Source organism: Sinohyriopsis cumingii, chromosome 15 (genome assembly GCF_028554795.1).
Source record: "Sinohyriopsis cumingii isolate HCF-2022 chromosome 15, ASM2855479v2, whole genome shotgun sequence".
In the NCBI taxonomy this organism is placed as follows: Eukaryota; Metazoa; Mollusca; class Bivalvia; order Unionida; family Unionidae; genus Sinohyriopsis; species Sinohyriopsis cumingii.
Genome location: NC_142975.1, coordinates 47,982,031 through 48,007,974, shown reverse-complemented (window position 1 = coordinate 48,007,974; position 25,944 = coordinate 47,982,031). Strand labels below are relative to the sequence as shown.

Here is a 25,944-nt window from a genome sequence, read left to right as displayed (position 1 = left end):
GATTTATCACTGTTATATTTATAACAACCTTTCTTTTCGTATATATATAAATGCACAGCTACAGTAACCTTGACAGTTTTTCTGAAACATATACAAATTTGGAACCCTCTTTCAACGGTTCAAGTTTTCTCTCGGGTGTACCTGCCAACTTTGTAGCATAACAAGCTGTGTGTATTTGTCCAAAACCGTTTGTAAAGAACACAACATTATATACGAGTTACATGCAGAAAGTAGTTTTAACGAAAGAGATTAGACAAAGTTCTCAAACTTATATGTTCCTCTCACTTATACGGGGCCCCGAGTGGCCGAGTGGTCTAAAGCGCTCACAGTTACGGATCACTACTATCTCAACCCTGTCTGCGTGAGATCTAGGCTCTGGTTCGGCCGACGTGAGTGTGTGAAAAAGCATGCCAGTAGCTTCTCGTGGGTCGGTGGTTCTTTCCGGGATTTCCCCAGGTTCTTCCTCCACCATTTATACTGGTCGCCATGCATAGCCTATCTTGTGCTGAAAAATGGCGTTAAACCCCACAACAACAACAACAACTGACTTATACTTATGTATTGGGAAAATCGAGGCAAGAGACATATGAGCAATCTTTATAATCTACAGAGAGAGAGAGAGAGAGAGAGAGAGAGAGAAATCATACAAATACATAAGAAATGCACAGCTAAAAACTTTTTTGCTCTCATTTGAAAAAATAGTAAACACAAATACGATTGTCGTGATACGCAGAAGACGGAAATACAGAATTGCTTTCGCATTAGAAAATGTTGATATGCATCCGAGTAAAGTATATATAAAGACAATGAGAAGTTGGTGAAGAGATGAATTAGTCGATTTAACAATTACATATGAGGCAAAAATGCAACATTTGATCAAATACATTAATGTATGTTTAAGTGAACCTTTTTTTGTAATGAATGTTTGTGTTTTGTTTCGAGTTAAGATGTGTCATTTATTAGTGTGAACAGTAGAACTCGTTTGATAGGTGCAATTCCACTGTTGGAGTGTAGCTGACATCAGAACATAACAAGCAACAAAATTGCTGGAATAGGCCTTCACTTGCAAGAATATGACTTTTCCACTTTAACGTGTAAGAAATTGAAATAAGAAATGCATGGAGTTCGATCATGCAATTGTTTTAAATGCCTTCAAGTGAATAGCAGAGCATGTTATGTTTTATATTAGAAAGGGGTGGAACTCTATGTATGAGTTATTTTGAAAGTGGAGAATTTCTATAGTACAACATGCAAGTAATTTTGACAGTGTAGATGGTGTTATGAAGAACTTCTGTTATTGTAACACCACCTGTCTTTGTGTAGATGGTGTTATGAAGAACTTCTGTTGTTGTAACACCACCTGTGTTTGACTGTGTAGATGGTGTTATACAGTATTGCTATCCTGGAGAACTTTTTTTATACACTAGCATAAAATGTGTTTGACGGTGTAGATGGTATTATACAGTAGCATAAACTGCGTTTGACGGTGCGGATGGTGCTATATGGTATTGTTAAGGTGGAGAACATTGTCGCACTAACATTACTAACGTTTTCCATAAATTCCAATCTAACTTATGTTTGGGGCGAAGGAAATTATTTGCAGTGAAAACGTATTTGAAATTAACTGTTCTTGTCCTCTATTAATTCAGTTGCCGAAGTCTCTTGTAAGTTCGTTATTTTTCGTGAGTACATCAACCGTAGTCACGTTTTATTCCACATCTTCTGCTACTGACTGAACTATTAGCAATAAAATTCACACGAGGTGGAAATATTAATTTGAGAAGGAAGGAATAGAGGTAGACCTGCATTTTGAAGCAAATCAGAGAAGAAATGCCTGCTGAAAAACATTCATTAGGTAAGTATAAAATTCGGGTGAATATTACAGATCCGTTGATATGCCTGAATACTTGGGAGGGCGAACTTGGGATGAAGACAAACCCAACTGTTGATGATTTCTTTATTAATTGCTAGGTGTAGTACACGGACTTGTAACAAACAAATAATGCAAGATGTGCAGTTACAGCATGGATACGACATTATTGGGGCCCCAAGTGGCCGAGTGGTCTAAAGCGCTCTCCGTTACGGATCAATGCCATCTCACCTCTGTCTGCGTCGGTTCGAGTCTCGGATTCGGCTGATGTGGGTATGTGAGAAAGCTTGCCAGTAGCTTATCGTGGGTCGGTGGTTCTTTCCGGGGTTTTACCGGGTTCTTCCTCCACCATTAATACTGGCCGCCATGTATAGCCAGCCTATCGTGTGCTGAAAAATAGTGTTAAACCCTACAACAACAACAACAATGACATTATTGCGTAAGATAGTGACATTATTTGATGTCCACGACAAACGGACAGTTATTTCTTTGATTGGAAATGGAGTATGCAGCGTTTGATTGTTTGATGTGAAATGTTTAAAACAGATTTAATAGCCGACCAAGTTTCAAGATGGAACATCCAAGTCTGAATTAAACAAAATCATACATATATCATTAACAATGTTTGAACTTTGTCTGTCATTTAGAACACAATTTATTGCTATTTGGTATTAAGTAATGTAGAATAAAATCACATAAAGATCATCTACCATATCCGACATAGCGTGATTCTGACTTCTTCTGTTTACTACGGTGAAGCCATTAAACATTGTATTCCAGCTTTCGACTGAAAACGGTTGACCCACGGATGTTGCCGATCAACATTTGTTTAAGTCGTATGCATGATAAAAATGACGTTTCTCAGTTTGGGGGCAAAATTACATTGTTCAAAATGTGATGCAATTATTGGCATGTAGTGTGTTCAAACTAGACAATTTCTCTCTCTTCGCTTTGCATACTTTAGATTTTCCGTGCTTGGTTTCAAGACAGTCTTTATGTGTTAAGTATGAACAGGGCCTGATTGAGGTCAAAAGGGGCGTATGGTAGCAAGGAATAGTTTCGTAAACTAGCCCGGTCAAAATCTTAACTTAAGAGTATCATGTGACTTTTTCAGCTATACTTGTTCAATAGTTAAAGATACGGATATATTTGTCAATTAGGTACCTAGGGCTTGAGCTGGTCTTGAAACTGATATGAGGCAAGTACACCTTCCATAGTGACTTCACAATATCTACACATTTAGGTACCATTAGTCGGCTAGGAAGCAGAGCTAGCCGACAATAAAAGAGTGAATGAAGACAAGCAGAAATCCATCTAAAAAGGGCATGTGTGGCAACTGCTCTGAACCTCAGTAATATGTTTAGTACAAAACTTTTTTTTAAAAAAATTTACGTACCAAAAGGGATTGCATTTGCACTGTGAGCATCACTATAATTCAAAATCGCCCTTAGGACACGAATAATGCATGTATGGATTTTGGATCAGGATGGAGATTCTATTTTTTATGAACTTTTATATTGGGTTAGTTTGTGTATAAAACTGTTCCTTGCATCCTAATGTTAAGACCTCGCTACCGTTGTTCAGTTGTTCCTTCATTATGGGATGGAGGACCTAAAGGAGGGTCTACAAAATATGAGGGCCTAACGCTATCATCATATTTTCAGATGAGTGAATTTAGAGCTGAATACGAAATGTACTGTCGCAAACCCTTGGTATTTCTTTTTGGATGTCGACATTTTTTTTTAATGTACATGTACCTTTACGAAAGATGCAGGACACGACATCTCTGTTAAGCTTGATATACATTCTCAGTCGAAGACATCCATTTTCCTAGATCAAGATTTTTCTATGTTATCGTTAACACCAAATGACTTCCTGTTCTTTGAAATTTATTCACAGCTTGTTTATCTTTCGCCGCTTACAAACCTAAGAGCACTACAAAATAATTTACTTCGTGGACCAGAATACTCGATAATATTATGTTTTGCATCTGAAGCCAAAGTAAGATTTTAATACAACTAATGGCATACAAACGCAGACGGTTGTCAGATTTTTGAATTCCAAGGAACAAAGAAAAACATTTGGTGACGCTTTACACTTTTTCACCGCGAGTGTTTACATATTTACTGAACCTAGATACATGCTTTATTAGCATTTTTCTAAATATATGATACTTTGTCAAGATTAATTTTACTTCAGAATGTGATTATATTTGGTACTCAGTCAAACACGTTTCTTTTTTTATCGATTTCAATGTAGTGAAAATAGCTCCGTCAGTTTGATGCAAAAGTTGCGATAAAATACTTTCTCGGAATAAATTTATGAATTATTTTCCAGATGTTTATTGAAACAATCAATCTAATGTAATTAACATACATGTAATCTTTTGTATTGTAGATGGTGGATAAGTAATAGAACTGGGGAACAAGTTCCATTACAATAATTCCGAAACTCAACAATACAGAGCCTAAAGTTTGAAGACAAAACCAATTTGCTGTAAAAGACTGATGCCCTTATCTATGCTGTACTTTAAACTGGACAACATTATTTCGGACTCTTTAAGATTTTGACAGTTATTAGTGAAGATGACTGAGCTTTGTCTATGATGGGTTAAGACCACTAACTCAAAAGATAATCTTGAATCCCACACCCGCTCTAGATATACATCATTTCCATACATATGTTTCTTTGAATAAGAATCGCATAGATATAAATATACGCAAGGCAGGCGATTTATTTTCGCACAAGGCGAATATCTCAACTTTTCTCGCAAAACTACTGACAATCTAAAGCCTAGGTACCCATATTTTGTTTTTTTTTTCACACCATGGAGCACACCGCGGCTACATCAACACAGAATATCAGTACATCAACCACACCCGTTTCGCCTGAGATGAACACCACTTTCAGTTACGAATTTCTTCCCGCCTACACGCTGGCTCTAACAGGTACCAGTTGCTGCTTGTCTATATTTGGCGCCATTTTCATCGCTGTGACGTATTGTCTTCTGCGAGAAATTCGAAATTTTCCCCGCAAACTTTTGCTTTATTTGACTTTCGCAGACTTGCTGAGTGCATTCGGAAATCTCATGGGTACCATTCGCTATTATCTGTCAAAAGAAGGAGACAAATTTGGGAACAGTTCCAGAACCATTAATTACTATGCGAACAGAACTGAAGTTTGTATTATACAAAGCTTTATCACGACATTTTCCAGTATAGCTTCTTTCTTCTGGACTGTTGTAATTGCGGTTTACATCTTCACGGCAGTGGTGTATTCATCACGTGTATTCAAAGGTCTCAAGGCCGAATGTGTCTACCACTTACTAAGCTGGGGAATTCCAGGTAAATCTCGAGGGAGTGAGTCTAAAATGTAGACAAAGGCAATTGTTGCCTCATCCTACTGAAAAGCTACGTGAGCTTATAGTACGGCACTGTGTGTAGTTCGTTGTGCGTCGTCCATTATTTGTCCGCAAACATTGTTTGTAACTATAATGAAGGTCATATTTTTATTATCTAAATTCGTTCAAACTTGAAATACGCTTGTGTGTCATCAATATTTCTGAAGAGTGCGATAGTGTATGAGATCCGAGGATATTAAGGTGATATTGCATCTTATTTTCAGCTTGTTACTGTTCTGGAAGCTTATTTCTGACCGGATTGTGATCAAACTTTGAATGTTAGCTAATATGATAATTAGCTCAGACGAATGGCTTGCATCTGATTAGTTGAGCTTGTTACCTCTCATAAGACTCTTTTTTTCTGATTCGGATTTTTAGTAAATTTGGTAAATAGACTTAAATCATTAAGCTTTCAAATGAGAACAAATAAGTACAAAATCCGTGGATATTCAGGATCGTTCACTTTACCGAATCTTTGGTCGATTTTATATTAAGTTTGGTAAATATACCTATATCACGAAGTTATCCTTTTTGTTTTATTATGAGCGAAATATACACGTATTAATAAGGTGACGTTACAGCTGTTTGGCTAATTTGTTCCATTATATAAATTATTATTACAGCTTTCGCATTATGAAATTGAAAAACCTCATTCGGAAGATATCGGTTTTAAAGATAAATCTCACTGACACAAATTTAACGCTGTTTTCGATATGTTGCTAAAATAAGACGGACAAGGAATTCCAATGTTTGGCAGAACATGAATCTTTATCGGTGTCTGTTGGATCTGACTGATGTAAATAGATCTAGACTTTATTAAGATTGCTGGATGAGTACGAGTATGCGTAAGATCAACGCATGTTATTGACGTGATCTTGCATCTGATTGGAGACCTGTGCATATTAATGAGATGATCTAGTACTTGATTGGTCGAGCTTGTCACTTGCCTTGATGTAGACCTTGATGTAGAGACTATGTTTAGCAGGTTCATATCAATAAGATCTTGGAAACGTTCGTTTATGAGCAACCGACCATGCACATTCATTGCGCCTTTGTTTTGGGAAACAAGATTTATCAGACCGTGGTAAATTATGTAAAATCGACATGGTATATAATCTGGAAGAATGCTTACATTAAGATTTGTTCTTATACTTCCACATCAGCCTCTTAGTGAGATGGTCAGTCGTTAATTTAAGTAAGCCAAATGAAAATAGTAGGTCATTTGGGCATCTGTTTGTCATATTCTAGGTAATTTCTGCGTAAATTACTCCCATTATAAAGCGATTTTCTAGAAAGAGAGGAATTATTTTCCTTTTGTATTTTCAGTTTTGTTCATGTTCAGCATTCTGCAGTACACACCATATAATTTTCCCCATCTCTTGCCAACTCAATTCGAACAATTATTTAAATTAATTCTTATGTTGGAATGACCTCTGTATGGTTTCAGTTCCCAGTTCCCAGTACTTGTACAAATATTACCAGTACAACCAATATCTATTTCTAAAATAGTAACACAAGTCGGGGTTAGTGCGTTTAAATTAAGTAAAATATTTTTGTACATTGCATTCATCTCCGTGACATCAAACGCCAGTAATCCAAACATCAATATAACTTTTATCCTTAAAGAAGATAAGTAAACGAAACGATACGTTGATATTATAGGCATATTCCATGAATTATACGTATTTATATTCGTATAATCTGGTAATAAATTAAATAATTGACACAAGGATCGTCCATTTCATTTCATATTTTGTATGTTTCCGAACATTGTTGCAACACTTATTCAATGCAGACAGTGCTAACCCGCAATCAATAAAGTTAGAGACCAACATCTCCAATGCGTTAAAAAAAAAACAAACATACAACGATACGTATGCATTATTAGCATAGGAAAGTGTATCATCTTCAGACAATATTTTATTTCTTATTATCACATACTCACTATTGCCGGAAGCCGCATGCGTCAATCCGCTACGCTCCTTTATCGCCTGCTGTTGCCTATGCTGAGGATTCCTTGTTTCCCATGAATACCCATAAACATGTTTATTTGATTACGGCCATTGCCGGTAATTTTTTTTGCCATTGTGACTCAACATAACCTTTCACATTGTTTTAAAGAGTCAATCAAAATATCTCTTCCAAACACAGCAATTTATCGATCGATAGACCGGACACATTTATTGATGCATATCATATTGTTATATTGTGCTGTTAATGACTTATTTGTTTACTTCGTGTTTATGTTTATTCATGCAAAACGAGCAAATATATGCAATGGCAGCCATGGGTCATAAAGGAGTGCAGTGGATTGTTACCCCCAGCTTGCGACGACGCGTATTCGCAAGAGGCGATACATCGTTCTCGATCAGTGTATTATAACGGTTAAGTTTTGATTATGCCTCTGAAGAATAAACATTAATTTTAATTAGTGTTGACACTACGTTTCTAATGGAAGAAATTTTTGAAATGCATACATATATTTAGTCCAATTTAAGGATGGACAACACATGTATTGTCTGTTTACTTTTTAAGTAGAAACTAATCTTTGTCATTCACAATATTATGAATCTTCCTGTCTTCTGGAGAATTATGCTGATACAAGTGGTTGATGGTGATACTGCATTTCATTTGTTTCACACACGGAGGCTTTAGCGCTTTCATTAGTCAAACTGGTTGCAGACGATGTTAAACTCCAAGATGATTTGTGTGATCTCTCTGGTGATAACTGGTGGGTAGTACAGTGAGCTTTTAAACCTCTCCGAATAGACTGTTTAACTGTTGTATTTGTTTTTGAATTTTGAAATTAAGCATAATTATTTAAATAATGCATTTATTTTGATTTCAGCTACTAATTTTCACTTGTCGACAATTAGCTGGGGCTTGGGTTATTAATTTGAGATCATAATTTGCTTGCAGCTTTTCGGACTTGGCTGATCATTAATTTGAGATTCAGAATGGATAGTAAATGATATAATGACCATATGAAGTTGTCTGAATATGATCAGTTTTAGGTTTGTCTCCGTCATGGGTATATAATGGTAAATAAATGCCATCTTAGAAAACGCTAGTCATTATCTTTTTTCCAAGAGAAGACATTTTGATTTTTAAAGGTGCGATAGCTATCACAGCGACTGCCCTTAATGTGCTTGGTGAGGACAATTCTATGGTAACAGGATCTTGGTGTTGGATACGCAGTGACCTGGAACCACCTGTAATGACGTCAGTATGGATGGTTCTGGCAGGCAAAGGCTGGGAGATACTGTGTTACCTCACCACTATGTCCTTGTATTGTTTGCTAAAACTAATACTGTGGGTAAGTTAATGTGAATGCCAAACTTGTATGTTTTTAATCCAGTAACATTTTATCTAGACCGCAAACTCTTCCGAAAGGATGCTGATGAATAATTCTCCTGAATTCCGTAACTTTTATAGGTTGTATACGGGGCCCTAGTGGCCGAGTGGTCTAAAGCGCTCTCCGTTACGGATCACTTCCATCTCACCTGTCTGCGGCGGTTCGAGTCTCGGATTCAGTCAATGTGGGTATGTGAGAAAACTTGCCAGTAGCTTCTCCTGGGTCGGTGGTATACAATCTGGCTATACGCTTCCGCATTGAATGTTTTCATCAATATATATGTCCCTTTAATACAAATGCACAAACTAACATTTACAGCAGATTCAAGACTATTGACTGGATGCAATGTTTTGATGCATGGAATGAAGTCTTCATTCCTTCCTAGCACGTCTGTTACAAAAAGGCAATTCTACAAACATTAAAGCCTTACACAAATCTTTTACAATGTGTTAAGCTACGAGTCTAGCCTCTTAAATTAAGTAACAGAAAAGAGAAAAGACAACATGCTTTGTCAAATTTAATAAATAATTTATTTCCCTTGAATACAAAGTGAAAACATGAGAAAAAAAAGAACTTACGGTATTGCAAATTAAATCCAAAAGTAATCTAAGATCAAAGACACAAGTCCTAGTAATAAAAAGTCCGGAATAAAACTCGGTTCAAGTAAAGAGGAGATCCACAATTGAAGGCGATGACGTGTCTGTTATGGTCTACAAAGTACTAATGTGTCAACAGTCTCTTGCTGAATCACATACATATTATTCCAGGTTTAAATTCAGTATAAATTCCAATGAATGTCTTTATCCCAGAATTTTATCAGAGCACTTTTGTATTTCCAGAGAAAATAATCGCTTGATATCAACAAATTGAAGAAAATAAAATTCAACCCAATCTGGTCACAACATAGTACACCTTCAAGTGGTAGATGTTAAAGCACGACTTGTAAAATCCTCACAGTCACAAGACAATATAGTTCTCTGCTTGACCCCAGGTCAAAATTAGCATTTTCTAAAAACAACCATTACTAATGGAAAATAACCTTCAAGAATGATCTAATGAGCCTTGTTTATTTACTACAGAATAGCCTACAAAATTCACTTAGGAATCTCCAAAACCCTGACACAAATCAACATGTTTACCTGAATAATAATTCGGTTAATAAGCTCAAGCACATAGAGGATAATGAAGCTATTTTTAGTTGTTTACATATTTAAGGAACAAAGTCAATCAGGTCAAGCAGACATGAACTCAATTTTCGCAAAGGGTCAAGTAAAGCAAACAATGTTACATTACAATAACATGTAATGAAATAATTTTAAAAAATTAAAACTAACAGACAAACAATTAAATTAAATATGCATAGCAGTTAATTTGCTCCTTTTAAATAAATGATAGATACACTTGGGATGTAAGCAGGACATTTAGTTTCAGTGAGGAAAGTAGACTACAACAAACACTGAATGGCAAGAGTATCGGAAAGTGAATGCGAGGTCATTTGACTTGATTAACAGTGAGTATCGAAACTAGTGGGAGATATGTTAAACAAAATGGCGAACCAAGATTCACACATTTAAAATGATTTACAATTGATCTAAGTAATCGGTATGCTTTAATTACTATTGGATTAACCAAACTATTATTTGTATCCTCTCTCTTTCGGTTGCTGGGTTCTAGTTAAGATTTACCTGTGCAGGTCCAGCGAGGAAAATGACATTTTGCACGGATTTTAGCCCTGCAAGAGAGAGAGAGAGAGAGAGAGAGAGAGAGAGAGAGACCAGCAATATACTTGAACCGATGTTATTTATACTTCAGTCTGGTTTGGTACAAAAACAAGATATACATAGCTGCGATTTCTGTAATTTCGGCCAATGCGTATATACGAGAAAACATGTCGTTACCTTCCGATGGATCGGTGGTTCTTACCGGTATTTTCCCAGGGTTTTCACCATCAGTTTTACTTAGCTCTAACTATATCATATCTTGTGCTTGAAATTGCTTTATACTCCAAAACAGCAACAGCAACAATAACAATAACAACTCGCACTCCACATAGTCTTGATTGTCTCTTATGAGGGTGGGGGCGGGGCATAATTTAGGGGATTTTGTTGGCATTGTGTAATGCGTGAAATTCATTAGGTCATGGGTGAACGTCAAGTTGATAATTTGATATGCCAAGAGTATTGGTACATATAAGTGCTTTATACCTACACTTTAAAGTCCATGTTATAAATAATGTATGTAACTCTATCTATCTGCCAGTCTATCTATCAATCTATTTTTTGTGAGTGTAACACCGAATATATATATATATATATATATATATATATATATATATATATATATATATATATATATATATATATATATATATATATATATATATATATATATATATATATATTGTAATTGCAGAAAAGAAGAACAGTTCACTTTCGTAGTTTGAACAACGAGTTTCGTCAGGAAGACAATAACTTTATGTTTGTCTGGTTTGTGTTATATCTGCTGAGAATCTGGGGAACAGTTCGCTTTTTTTTGTCCTTAACCGCGGTCAGTACCAACAGTGAACATATCGGACTGACACAGTTCGTGTTGCTGAACATGCAGGGGGTTGGTGATAGCAGTCAGGCCTTCTGGAACTTCATCATTTTTTGTTTATGTGACAAGACAGTCCGCAACGGGACCATAGGACGGTGTAGAAGTAGATCAGACCAAACACCATTACTTTCTCCTGTTGATGATACCCATGCTGATATTGCAGCACCGTTCTAGACAATGTACGAAGACAGAAGCAATTGTTTTGTCAAAGGCTAGAAATTAATGAACGGGAATCAAATGGATTTGCAAACGTCATTGACTGTATTCTGATACCTATGCAGACACAGGCTTCAAACTGACTACAGACGTAAGCATACAATTAGATACATCAACGATGGTAAAACATACATTTTTTCGTATATCTGAGTTTCATCAGTATTTATACAGTATATAGGTATTGTATTGTATATTTAATTTAATTGTTTGTTAGGTTTTTTGCTTATAATTTTTAACAAATTTCATTACATGCTATTGTAATGTGACGTTGTTTGCTGGACTTGACCTAGACAAAGAATTGAGTTAATTTCTGCGTGACCCAAATTGATTTTTTAAAATTGTATTCATGTAAACAACTAATACATAGCTAAATTATGCTCTGTATATATGGGTTTAAATCAGTATACGTGTTAATAGAAGTAAATATGTTTATTTGGGTCTTGGTTTTGTAATTTCCAAAGTGAATTATACATATTCCAAGTTATTGTTCTTTAAACACCAGGATCATTCTAGAAGGTCATTTTAAATTAGGTAATGTATTGTTTAGAAAATGCTAATTGTGACCCGAGGCAAAATAGATAACTACATATAGTGCAACTGAGGGAATCTTATCAGTTGCTTTAAAACCTGGCACCTTGAAATTGTAATATTACGTTTTGTCCAGTAAGGATGAATTTTATTTCTTCAAATTATGGAATTCAAGTGATAATTTACTATGAAAATTGAAAAGTGCTCTGATAAAATTCTTAGATCGAGATATTCACTGGAATTATTAGTGTACTCAAACCTGAAATCATATTTCTGTGATTCAACAAAAGACTGTTGGCACATCAACACAATATAAGCTATAACAGACACATCATCGCTGTGTTTCTGGATTTGTTCTGGACTTTTACGAGTTTTATTCGGGACTTAAACTTATCAGGACTTGTGTCTGTAGTTCGTGGATTATTTGGGGATTTAATTCACAATACCGTAAGGTCTTTTTTTCTTCTCATTTTCACATCGAATTCTAGGGAAATAAAATATCTGTTAAATTTTACAAAGCTTGTTGTCTTTCACTCTTTTCTGTTACTTATTTTAAGAGCATAGACTCGTAGCAGTATGTTAGTATTGTTTGTATATATTTAATATCAAGATTAAGGTGAATGAGTCCGTAGGAATGAAAGTTTTCCTTCTTCATAGTTTTGCGAGACTAAACTATCGGCTGACTATTTAGGCAAGCCTAAAGATGAATGCAGTTAAGCCCCCATCACCGACAAAATAATAGTGGTTTTATGTCAACCCCGGTAATGACGCTGAAGTGTATTGTATCATTCTTGCATCAGCCCACAAATTGCTTCAACTGGAAGTATTTTTACCTCCACATAGCTCAGGCGAGATCTTTTGCTTGTAATATATGCCTTTAGCATAGAAACAAAGCGTTTACCATGGAAACAAAGCGTTTACCATGGAAACAAAGCCGCATATATGTTTCCATATTCCTATTAACCCTTTCTAGATTCACTGCATTGTTATCTTCCTCACTGTTGTATTTCTTCTTTATGATACATAGCTCCAGCACATAATGAATGCACTGTTGCCGGTCAGACCAAATGCACATTTGTCTCTTCTATAATGGCGAGAAACACTGATAGCGCTTTTCCAGTAGCAACTATGTAGGTGTTGCTGTTGTCATCAAGAAAGAAATTGATGTTTCGATATGAAAATGAAACTCAAAGATAAAATGAATGTATGTCTAAAGTACCCTGATCTACCAGAGTACGTTTATACGCATGACTATATAATGATTCTGAAGCATGGTAAAACTTCCAACACCAAGACGTCGAGCAATCTAGATTGTAATGATTGAATGATTGAATGAAAAGATGCATCAGCAATTGGCAAACAAATATAAATGGCTAGGAAAGGTCCCACAGATACCTCACAGACTCATGTTTTAATGTCCGGAGTGCATGCACACGTATGCATTTGTATTATTGTTGTGCCCAGTATTTCATTTGGGCTGGAATTTATTCAAATTATTGAATTCTAGTTATCATTATTTAATTTGCCGTTAAATTCATTTTACTTTTTTCACTTTTTATACTAGGGAATTAATTATTTGTTGAATTTTACAAAGTTTCTAGTTTCTCACTATTATCTATTATTTATTGTTGATCCATAGAATCGTAATACTATAAGGTTCTGACGTTTTCTGGTTCTTTGGTTTGAAAATGGCCACACTTAATGCAGATATATGGAATGCGTGTACCTGCTTAAAATAGGACTATCGATACAAATGCAGAGTAACTCTAGATCCAACTAAAAAAGCGAGACTGAAAAGTTTGTATTACCTTTACATGAAACATTGGATATGATTCTTTGTGCCAAACCAAAAATTGACAGAAAAAGTAACATTTTCTGTTCGAGTTTTGAAAACGGCGAATCTATTTACAATAAACATGGAGAGTGTGTTTACTTTTTAGAAAAGAAATTCTAACGTGCTATTTCCCACGGCAAATATCACTACCACTACAAAGTCTAGGACGTATGAAAAATGTTTCACAACCATAATTTTTACAAAACCTAAGCGTCCCTTTTGAGTTCTCGCCGAGATATCTCAGAACAGAGATAATTTTCGGATAATTGTCAAATAAAAAGAAACCAAATCCGTCCATTATGAAATGTGCGTGCATGTGTTATTGTATTCTTACTTTGAAGAAGAAAAAAAAACAAGACAGATAAATTTTATGATTTGAAAACACAAAAATGCCATTGAGTGTTTTTTTTTCTTTCTTCCTTTTTGTTATCTAGTATGGATTTTTCAGCTGTTTTTTCTGTTGGTCTTGCGATTTTGAGGTTCGTCATAAAGCATAACTTTTTTTGGCAGTTTCATCTACATGTTTTACCTATTGTATGTTCTTCACGGGATTTGGCCCTTCTCCTCTGATTCCACTTCTGAACCACCCTTCTCCCTGTCCTCCTTTTCTTGAACAGTCTGTAGACTAATATTCCTGTCAGCTATTTTTACTTTGTCTCTGTTTTCTACTGTCTTGGATGTTTCTTTTCTTTGATGTATTGGACATTCTGGAACACAATGTCCCTCTTTTCCTGACATATATAACACGTATTTTGATTTTGATCTCAAGAGCTGTAGTTTCATGTTGTTTTTTTTTTTTTAAAGTGTTCGTTCATCTTTAACCAGAAGTTTCTTTTCTGCTGCGGCTATTCCATCTTCATGGATTCATACGCTGGTTCATTCCTATTCATGTATCAATGACAAACAATTCGTTTTAAACATGAACGTATTTAGAAGGTTGACAACGTCATGGAGCCGGACTAGACTTCGAATGATCTTGATCAATTTCATTTTGCCATCAATACACACAATGTTTTTGTGCTAAAGTAAACTGATATATTCGCGTATCTTCCCATAACAAGAGAGTTGATATTGGGAGGTATAGAAGCAATATAACAGTGAAATATATTGTATGCTCTGTGCTACCCATTGTATTTAAAATGAATGTCATTTTCTATTATTATGTCCTGTGTATACTGGCTTAAGTGTAAACCGGATTCAAAATTAAATCTTGGAATAAACTATCTCTGAATTTGCTTGACTTGTTTACTGTTTAAAACAGACGTTATTCCTGCTTTCAAAACATTGCGCTGAGAAAACACACAGACTAATTGAAGATGGCGGACTGTTCAGATGGACGTTGCAGTGCTTATGTGCAAATCATGGATAATTCTGTTTATGAGACTCGCTCCAGGAAGAAATATACTGAACTGGAAACAGAAAATGAAGGTGATTGTACTGTACATGGGAAATGTGGTTTAAATGCTTTTTATGACGCAGATTTGGTGAGTGATGAGCCTGACAATGCAAACAAGGCAGATCTATGCTCGCAACCTCAGTACACGAGTACACAGAATGTTGATAATACATGTTTTGACAGAGATGCCCAAGATTCGAGTCACCGTTGTAACAGCCCAACATATCAAGATGTCATATCTCAGGTTCCCAATCAGGACTATATTAGAAGACTTGATCAGGAACTAGATAATCTACCCAGAGACATGTATATTGAGAAATTGCTAGAGGTTTCACACGACAGTGAAGATATTGTAACCTGGTACAGGTCAGTTTTATTTAGTAGAGCACGAGGTTTTCCTGGCTGTCCATCTGGATATTTGGTTGTTAGAAAAAACAGAAATGGTGTAAGTAGTTTAATAAAATATGCAAGGGATTGTTATTCTTTAGCTATATTTATAAAAGGGGATCCTTGCGAGATCGATTCTATTTTTAGCAAGAAGAAATCAAACCCTAATGTACAAGCTGAACATTGTGAACATGACGATGAACATAGCTCAGGGCAAGCAGAACAAGTGATTAATTCAGCAAGACTCTCGCTAGCGGAAATCAAGAGTGATTGCGGTCATCTACAACAAACTGTCGTTTCACTCAGAGAAGAGATTATATCTCTGAAGGCAACCCAAATCACATTGGTGAATATGAATGACCTTAATGCATTCCGTGCTGATGTAAACAATAAGGTACAGACACAATCTCAAACAATAGAACTGCTCCGTAATGAGATTACGTCACTGAAAACTACTCAAAGCGTGTTGATGAAAGAAAATGAAACTCTCCACACCATCACCGAGCAACTTAGAGTTAAGCTGATGAAATCTTTGAGTAAACCCATGTCTTATGCGGATGTCGTTCGCACGAATAGTCCAGCTGTAAGTAACCTATCATGTAGTCCCAATGGATGTGGTGATAGCTCTCCATCAGTTGCTGCTCAGAACAAGATTCATGTGTCTAACTGTTCATCTTCCGTCTTGATTGACTCTAACAAAACTGGTTGCGATACACACTGCCGCCTATCAAGTGAATCTCAGAACAGAACTGCAGTGTCCAACTGTTTGTCTCCCGTGTTGGTTGAGGCTGACGAATCTACACCAGGTACAACGGCAGTGGAGTCACGAACCGGTGTAACGGCCCAAACAACTATGGAAAAGAGTGGGGTCAGTGCTCTGCAAACTCTGGTTTCAAAAAGTTCGGATATAATTTCACAGACTTTCGTCAGAAGACATATCGCCCCCTTCGATGGAAATATCCCACAGATTTATAAAGCCAGTGTTCATCCTGATGTGACAAATGTTGTGCGCACACCCATTCAGAATCAAAATAAACTGTTAACTTCGACTTCGACCAGGATAGAGAACGCTAGGCATCCGATTACTAGCAACAGTAATGTGAAAGGTATAGACTTGAAAACCCCTCCTAGCAAGATACCTACCGTTATTGGGGGTCAGGTAGAAAGACCTAGATCATTTGGTAAATCAGGTTTAGAAATAGGTTCAGAGAGTATTGTTGGACATGAGGATGTTGATGACAAAAATGAGAATGTTGTATTTGAAGGTGTAGTTAGACGTAGAACAAGGCGCTTTTATGTGGGTGGCATTGGCGTCAAATCTACTGCTGAAGGCCTCGGTAAATTCTTGAAAGAATACGATATAGATCCGTTATCCATAAAGTTTATCCACAGTAGACGTAATTGTCTATCGGCCAAGCTGACTGTATATAATTCAGACTGCGACACTGTTGAAAATGATGTAACATGGCCAAAAGGTGTTTATGTAAGAAGGTGGTATGGGAATCAATCTTGGCGAGACAGGTTTAGCAATCGCGATCAGGAGGCAAATGAAGGTGCAGGATGCGATATTCTGTGACTAGGGTGACAGTTAATTGTTCATAAATTTGCCATTATGTTCTGTCGTAAGTTAATGTGTTTTGTCATCTTTGTCATTTTAGTCCTGCTTTCACGATGCATAAGTATTAATATGCCTATATTGCAAGTTAATATGAATCTTAATATACTGACCTGGAATGTTAGAGGAATTATGTCCTCTGCTCTTAGCTTTAGTGCAATGCTGGATAAATATAATGTTGACGTAGCTTGCGTAACTGAACATAAACTATTACAGCACATACTTCCATTTTGCGATACTATTCGTTCTGATTATAAATGCACTGCTAAGGCAGAGGATATTTCCTCTAATTGTATGTTAATAAAATGTGGTAAAGCAGGAGTTGCAATCTTCTGCAAAACTTCTCTCATGAGATATGCTAACTTTATAGATGAAGTTAATAGTGACAGAGTTGTTGGCATAGAATTCAAATTTCCTGATATGCAAAATGTATATATTTTTTGTGTATATATGCCGACCCTATTATATGGCATAGATTGTTACAAAGCGCAAATTGAGTTGATTCAAAATCTCTATGATAGTACTCACAGCTGGGGGACGTGTATTTTACTGGTGATTTCAATGCAGTAGCTGAACCAGCCACTTTCAGAGATTACAAAGATAGAGTATTTCATGAGTTCTTGCGATATAATAATCTAGTGAGTGCTGGACATTTAATAATATGCACTGGTTCCCGCTATACGTTCACCCCAGCAAGAACGATGATTGATCATTTTGTACTGTCGGATCAATGCATAGGTAGATTACGAAGTGTGCACATTGTTTCAGATCACGAAGAGCACGCGATATCTGACCACCTCCCTATCCTTACTTCCCTTCGTACAGTGACCTGTGGGAGAGACTTCAGACAGTCTATGAAGAGAAACAACATAGCCTGGAATAAATTAAACGCTGATATCTTGAAAAACTATCAATCTGAGCTGGACCTTCGCCTGAAAACTTTAGATATAGATACTATTTCGGACAATGTTGATAGCTTTTACCAGCACATTGTTAATGCAATACAGCAGTCAAGCGACATCGCGCTTCCAAAGTCTAAATTCAATTATCATGCCAAACCATATTGGTCAAATGAACTCAAAGAAGCACATAAACTTCAAAGACAAGCTAGGTATACTTGGATAAATGAGGGAAGACCGAGGGGTAGTCAATTTAATTCTTACAGAGAATATAAAGATAAGAAGAGAGACTTTAGAAACGTTCAAAAACTGGCTGTGGAAAAATATATGGGGGAGGTGTATGAAGAAATTGAAAAAGCACATGAATGCGATGTAAGACACTTTTGGAAAATGATCAACATTAAGAGAGGGAACAATACAAATTTTTGTCAGGAACTATCAACTGATGGAGTTTGTGTCCGTGATGATGATTCCATCGCAAATGGCTTTGCTAGATACTATGAGGACATTCACACGCCGAATTTAAACCATAGTTTTGACGGAAACTTTTATGAATTTATAGAGAGAGAATTAAATCGGGGTCTACAGGACGAAGTAAGCCATATCGAGGCCTTACAGACCAGTATCAGTTTAAATGAAGTAAGAGAAATCATTAAAGGTCTAAAGAAATCAAAAGCATCGGGCCATGATCAAATTTGCAATGAACATTTGATCTATGGCAGCGACTATCTCATCGAGTGTATGACAATTTTATTTACTCGGATGATTGATCAATCTTACATACCTGTAGATTGCAAAAAAGGGTTAGTAATACCACTGTACAAAGGTAACAGAAAATCAAAGAACTCCCTCGAAAGTTACAGGCCTGTTACTTTACTGCCTGTTATCTACAAAACCTTTGAGAAAATTATTCATGAACGTTTGGTAACTTGGCTCAAAGATACTAATTCTAGTATACCCAGTTCACAACAACATGGTTACCAAAAAGGTTTAGGCTGCACAACAGCGAGTTTTGTGCTGTTGCAATCAGTACAATATAATGTAAACATGGGTTCACGGGTTTTTGCTGCTTTTCTTGATACAAAAAAGGCATTTGATACCGTGTGGCACGAAGGACTGCTTTTTAAATTATTCACGTTGGGAATTACGGGTAAATCCCTTTTGATATTTTTTAACATGTATACAAATTTACAGAGTAAAGTTCTTGTAAATGGGCAATTTTCAGATTGGTTCTCAATTGGCCAAGGAGTGAGACAAGGGGGTGTTTTGTCAACCTTGATGTACACAATATTTATAAATGACTTGCTGCTACAGTTAGAAAATAGTGGATTTGGAGCAAAGATTGGATCCTTAGCTGTGGGAAATCCAACCCTAGCTGATGATATTTCACTTTTGGCTATATATCCTAGCAATCTACAAAAGCTGTTAGATATAGCATACGACTACAGTAATAAGTGGCGATTCGAGCTTAGTGTTACAAAGTCATACATTATCATTTTCGGACCCCAATACAAGAATTTTATCAATATGAAATGGTATCTTGGCCCGTCATGTTTGCCGGTCACCGATTCGGCAACACACCTGGGTCACCGGATTAACTCAAAGCTGACGTCGCATGACGCAATACTCGATGCATGCAAGAAAGGGAAAAAATCTTTTCACGGTCTGTTTGGTATTGGCATTAAACCGAATGGTTTAAATCCTTTGGTTGCTGCAAATGTAATTAAAAAGGTAATTTTCCCTTCAATGTTTTATGGAAGTGAATTATGGTGTAACATTTCAAAAAGTGACCTCGCTTTATTGGATAAAACTCTGAGGTATTTTGCCAAACATTTACAAGGTTTTCCAATACATACAAGATCAGACATTGCCCTGGGAATGCTAGGATGGACATCAGCGCAGTCCGAAATTGATAGAAGAAAATTGATGTTTTTACACAGATTGTGTTTGATGCCTAACAATGTACATACTAAACGTGTGTTTAACGTTGCGTTATTTCACTTCATTCTGAGCGGATGCATGTCAAGGTGCGGGTTAATTTCAAATTTATATTATACCTCAAAGAAGTTTGACTTGCTCGGGTATCTAACTGATTATTTACATCATTCTGAAATTCCAGATAAACATAATTGGAAAGAAATTGTAAGGTCAAAAATTGTTGGTCTTGAAAATAGCCTCTGGAGAGTTCGTATGTCTAATCAAGCAGATTTTGATAGATTCTCTTCGATACACGAATACTTACGACCTGCCTCAGTGTGGCAGTCGGCTAAAACTAGACAACACACTAATGTATTTACATATGTAGCTAAACTATGGGCTGCTGTTCCACAAACACAGCTTGATATGTGTATTAGATGTGGGAATGTTTATACAGACTTGATACTTCATTGTTGTGTTAGTTGTCCTTATATGTCGAACTTTCGAAATTCTTTCTGGGATTTCCTTACTGATAAATTTCCCCTGAGCCTGCACATTACGTTATTTAATGCAGAAGATGAGCTGCAACTACAATATCTTTTAGGTAAAAGGTTACCATCAGGAGTAATCGACAAAGAAAACTCCAAGCTATTCGTCCTGTATGCAGCATACTTTGTCATGCAGTGTGCAGCTATCTTCTGTAAATAAGGTACTGAAACTTGCAACTTATGAGTTGACGAACACTTTGTTGATTAATATTGTGTAAGAATTTGTATTCCAATATAGATTTTTTTTTTTTTTATATTTATTGATTGTATTCAGATGATTTATTCTTATATCATGTAATCTTCCATGGAAGGAAATAAAGATGATGATGATGATGATGCGTATCTTCCCATAACAAGAGAGTTGATATTGGGAGGTATAGAAGCAATATAACAGTGAAATATATTGTATGCTCTGTGCTACCCATTGTATTTAAAATGAATGTCATTTTCTATTATTATGTCCTGTGTATACTGGCTTAAGTGTAAACCGGATTCAAAATTAAATCTTGGAATAAACCATGCCTTGACCATACGGACACACGAACTGAAGGATAGAGGCATGCTGATAAATACATGTATACTATCGTCATCATCATCATCATCATGATCATCACCATCGTTTTCGTCGTCGTCATCATCATCGTCGTCGTCATCGTCGTCATCATCAATCAATCATGTAATAGGCTCCTTTAATTATGTTGGACCCAATAACGAGAGCAATATATACAGAATTATTAGTACCTGGGTTCAGATGGGTATACTTCTCGAACTATGTGTGTATTATGTGTTTAGAAAACAGTCGACGCAAATTCTGGAATTATAACTTGAGACATATGTGAATGATTATGAGGATGAATATTCCTAATGTTTTTATGGAACGTAAGAAGTAAAACGAATCAAAGTAGTACGGTATACAGTTTGCATGTAATTTTATTATCAATCTGCTAGCAGAAACACGGCGACAAGTACACATGTTGATAATCACATACCGAAATTATTCTAAAATTCGTCCCAGGGAAGGTGCAATTTTCAAAGGGGGTGGGTGGGCATTTATTAGAGTACTGTTTTCATTATTACCATCGTCATTAAAATCATGCAGTAAACATTCTAAAAATAGACTCGCGCTGCAGCAACAAGCCAGCAATATACCAGTTACGTGAAGTGGATATATATGATGTCTTTGAAGTAGAACTGTTTCAAATTTATTACGCACGTGTAAAGTTATTGGTGAATGTGTTGATTTTTTAAAAAAATACCGTACATCATTGTTTGACTGAAAACGTTCGTAAATTGTTTAGACTTTTTTTAAGGTCGTTTCATTACTCATGTACTGTTTTCACATTTTGGAGATACCGTAATGGACATATACGGATTTATAAGCCTTGATAGGGTAGGAATTTCATTTTTTTGGAAAGGGGGGTATTAGAAGGGGATTTATATTAGAATAACCACGGTAATTACTACAGCAATGGCAGAGGAAGTATGAAAACTCAGCTGCTTCCGATTGCCGAGAATTTAGGCATACTGCGAAATTTGTGAAGACGAGTACAGTACACATGTACAAAGGAAGCAGGCCTGACAGCCTTCTACAGAATTTCCTGCTGGTTGATCTTTATAACATACTTTAACAAATGCATCCAATATAAAAGTGTAAGAAAAGAAAAATGTTTAATTGATTTCAGAAATGGGAAACAGTAAAAATATTGTTTCATGCAATATTATACTCAAGTCCTCTCTTAGTACATTTCGTTTCAAGGGGCGGATTAAGAAATATCCGCGTGTGGCGAGTTGTGAACAAGTAGGCGAGGAGTGTTTGGAACTTGGGTGAAGGAGGCACAGTTCAAGGTAGCTCCATCTTACTGTATAGAAAACATACTGTTGTAAACGACCGGTTTGTTTCGCGTACGTTTTTCACTAATTTTCTGAAATGTTTTAGTCAGAGCAAGGGAGATTACTTAAGTAGTGAACAGTACTCCAAACCGAATGCCGCACCTTTGATTACGAATGGCCCTAGCTAATACATCGCGGTTAATCCTGCTAAATTAATAAAGAAAAAGAAGATATATAACCCTGTACCATCTTGATTGTGAAACTATCTAAGCTTGTGGATTTTCTGTCTTTTAACCTCAGCATTTTTGTAACTTCTTGATGAAATTTATACAAAGATTGACAGCAGATATGAGGTACATTCAATGTAATTATAAATGGTGTCAAGGTTTGTCTCTGAAACGTAACGCCCAAGTTTCGTTTTCGAATTCGGATAACTTAAACGGGGCCTAAGCAGAAAACAGGTGATACTGCAGTGGATAACTACAGCATAATTTGTTAAGACCCTTATCGACGTTTGCATCTTCAGATGTAAATACAGACATGTCGATGCCTAGGAGGCGCTCTGCTGTAAACAAGAGGGACGTGTCTTGGTCATATAAATTACAATCTATTAAACGTGTAATCAAATGATCAAGGGACGTTATTGATGTTTGCATGTTAGAACACACTCTATCTCTCTCTCTCATATACACAAAATTAGAGCTGTCACGTTGACGTTCCATACATACATACATACATACATACAGTCAGTCAGTCAGTCAGTCATACATATATACATGGGGGCCCCAAGTGGCCGAGTGGTCTAAAGCGCTCTCATTTACGGATCACTGCCATCTCACTTCTGTCTGCGTGAGTTCGAGTCTCGGATTCGGCCAATGTGGGCATGAACGGCGTTTGGGTGTGGCAAGTGGGGCGACCGCCCCAGGCCCCGCTCTTGAGGGGGCCCCACGCTTCCGGCCTAAGGTTGTTCATATGAGTTTGTCAAGCTATATTCTCCGGTAAATTGGAAACGCTGATACAGGCCGCACGTAATACACGCAAAGATGCGAAGTCAACTTAGTCAACTTCGTAAAGCAAGTAACAGGTGGCAGCACTGATGCAGACAGATGCAGCCATTTTCTCAACGCCACTAGCGGGCAACGGCTGTCCGATAACTTGGATCTCAGTTTTTCAAATTTTCGCAGTTTATTAGGCCAAAGGCATTTTCGTCATGTTATTATTTCGATTAAAAAACCCGTTGTCCACAAACAGGATTAAAAAAAAAATGAATAAAGAAAAAACTAAATTTGTGCACCAAATAGCCAAAATTGATCTTGTCTAGACACAATCAGTGTTTGCAGTAGCATACCAATCGAGATACCAATACTCTGGCCCCGCGCAGTCATGGTCTGTCCTAGGCCTCGCGTACTCCTAACGCCGCCTCTGAATGTGGGTATCTAAGAAAGCTTGCCAGTAGCTCCTCGAGGGTCGGTGGTTCTTTCCGGGGATTTCCCGGGTTCTTCCTCCACCATTAATACTGGCTGCCATGTATAAACTATCGTGTGATGAAAAATGGCGTTAAACCCTACAACATACATACATACATACATACCCACTGCAGCCGACCAAGTTAGCATATATGATTACATTAGCAGTCTACAGTTCAGAGGGTTGCTCTCGTGCCGTTTGTTCAATGCGTATTACCCCTTGTGTTCTTACCAAACCCACACTGAAAGCTCTCTGCTCTTTACGCTGATTTGAATTAGAATCATAATACTAATGTGCATTCCTGATCCTGGCTTTGAAGTTCATTCCTAAAAACTGTGTTATTGGACTTGTGGGATAGTAAACACGCATGCACTTTCGTATGCGTTTACCGCATGTTTGTACATGAGGCAGGAATAAGTGAACTATTTAATCTCAAGAAGGATTTCCCTTCGTGCCTATATTGCTGAAAGCAATTTAGGCCTAATGTTATTGTTCCCTTATATCCAATAATCTTTTTACCCTAATTAAAATAAGACACCTCCACATGCCTCCGAGTGTCATACTATACAACGTGATTTGTTCCCAAGAGAATAGGAATAATAAGAAAACAGTTGGTAGGACGCGAGTGAAAGCTTAAAAAGCAGAACTTTTACTGTGTGTTCTGTCCACAAAATAATTCCAAAATAAAGAGTTTCTCTTCTTTCTCGCTTATAATTTATAAAACAATTGAGAAGGTTTGTTCTAATAATAAACCAATAGTGCGTTTTAATGCCAATATCTGCCTGCTTTGTTGACGCATGACCTAAAAACTTGGCATACTAGTCCATTTCACGCTGACTTGTATTACGTCTTTTTAGATATATGGACTGTTATGTTGTGGTCGGTGGTCAGAGTGCATTCCTTTTCGATAACATGGAATTCGCCGAAACAACGCGGTAGCGATATAAGATGGTCTCTTTAAACATCCTAACACACTTTCGCGAGATTGTGTTGAATCATATTGGCCCGGTATTGATGAGAAGAATATCCATATTGGATTCATAAAAATTAAAATGTATTTTTAAGACGCGTGTGCACTAACGAGATTTATGTATCAATACAACAGGCCGAAAAAGTCAGAGGAAACTAAGATATTATGTATATGTCATTTATATTGTGTGCTTCACCTTTGCCCGTGATTGAGGATATGATAGTTATGGACTTCCTGATTTTCGTCATGTTTGTAAGTTTTAAATAAGTTGTTTACAGATATCTGAGTTCAAGGCCTAGCCTTATTTACAAACTTAAAATGTTCTGGAAGAGAATTTGTGACCCACATCCTTGTCATTTTATTTTGTCTTAAGGTTTTGTATAAGGTTCTGGTAAACAAATTTATTCATTCCCATTTTAAGTTAGTCTCTGTAGTCATTTCCTGTTGTATTGAGATATCATATAATTTAAGAAGAAGTATTTATTTAATTTGGACTAAAGTAGTAGTTTGGGATTATTGTGAATTCATTCAAAGACATTCTCGATTATATGATTGTGAAACACCAAGACAGTTGGTACATCAACTTATTCAGACTATTGGTACATCTGTACATTCAATATTGTAATTCAGCTGGAACACTCTATACCTCTGCACTTGTAATATAACTTTTAGGATTACATCGGATTTAATTCACGATTATGTGAGTTCCTCTTAAATTTGACTTTGTAACTTAGAACAATAAATTTGTTTATTAATTTTACTAAACTTGTTGGTTTCGCTTCTTTCTGATACCAAGATTAGGATCATAAATTCGTAACATAGACTAGAAAATTACATCTATGTCTCCGGTGCCGACATGTACCTTCTGCCTGTGAGAATTCGAATGTGAATACACGAATTCAATTTCCTGACTATACCGATATAAAAAGTGGCTGATCAGCGTTCACTTGGAATTTCACATGAAGCTGCATACGATACAGTCCGTTGTATCTGTGCATACACGTAATAATGCTCCCTGGATAAATCTAATTTCAATGTGTTCTTAAAACTTTTTTGCATCTGTATCTCACTTATGTTTAGCTGCTAACATTAAAAATGAAACAAAATAAATTTAAGA

General features: G+C 36.4%; 1 protein-coding gene across 4 annotated transcripts in view; it reads left to right on the top strand.

Moving 5' to 3' along the window:
• The window catches only part of LOC149781752 (G protein-coupled receptor 157-like), a 94,458-nt gene that overhangs the window by 39,177 nt on the left and 29,337 nt on the right, over nt 1-25,944 (top strand). For 2 of the 4 annotated variants that reach the window (XM_089935874.1, XM_089935873.1), the window contains exons 2-4: nt 4,268-5,214; nt 8,384-8,586; nt 11,038-12,482. In XM_089935874.1, the coding sequence (XP_089792000.1) occupies nt 4,698-5,214; nt 8,384-8,586; nt 11,038-11,394 (1,077 nt within the window). In that variant the 5' untranslated portion in view covers nt 4,268-4,697 and the 3' untranslated portion in view covers nt 11,395-12,482. Of the gene's footprint in view, nt 1-4,267; nt 5,215-8,383; nt 8,587-11,037; nt 12,483-25,944 lie in introns of those variants that run through there. The other 2 variants (XR_016414780.1, XM_089935875.1) reach the window with 1 other exon arrangement.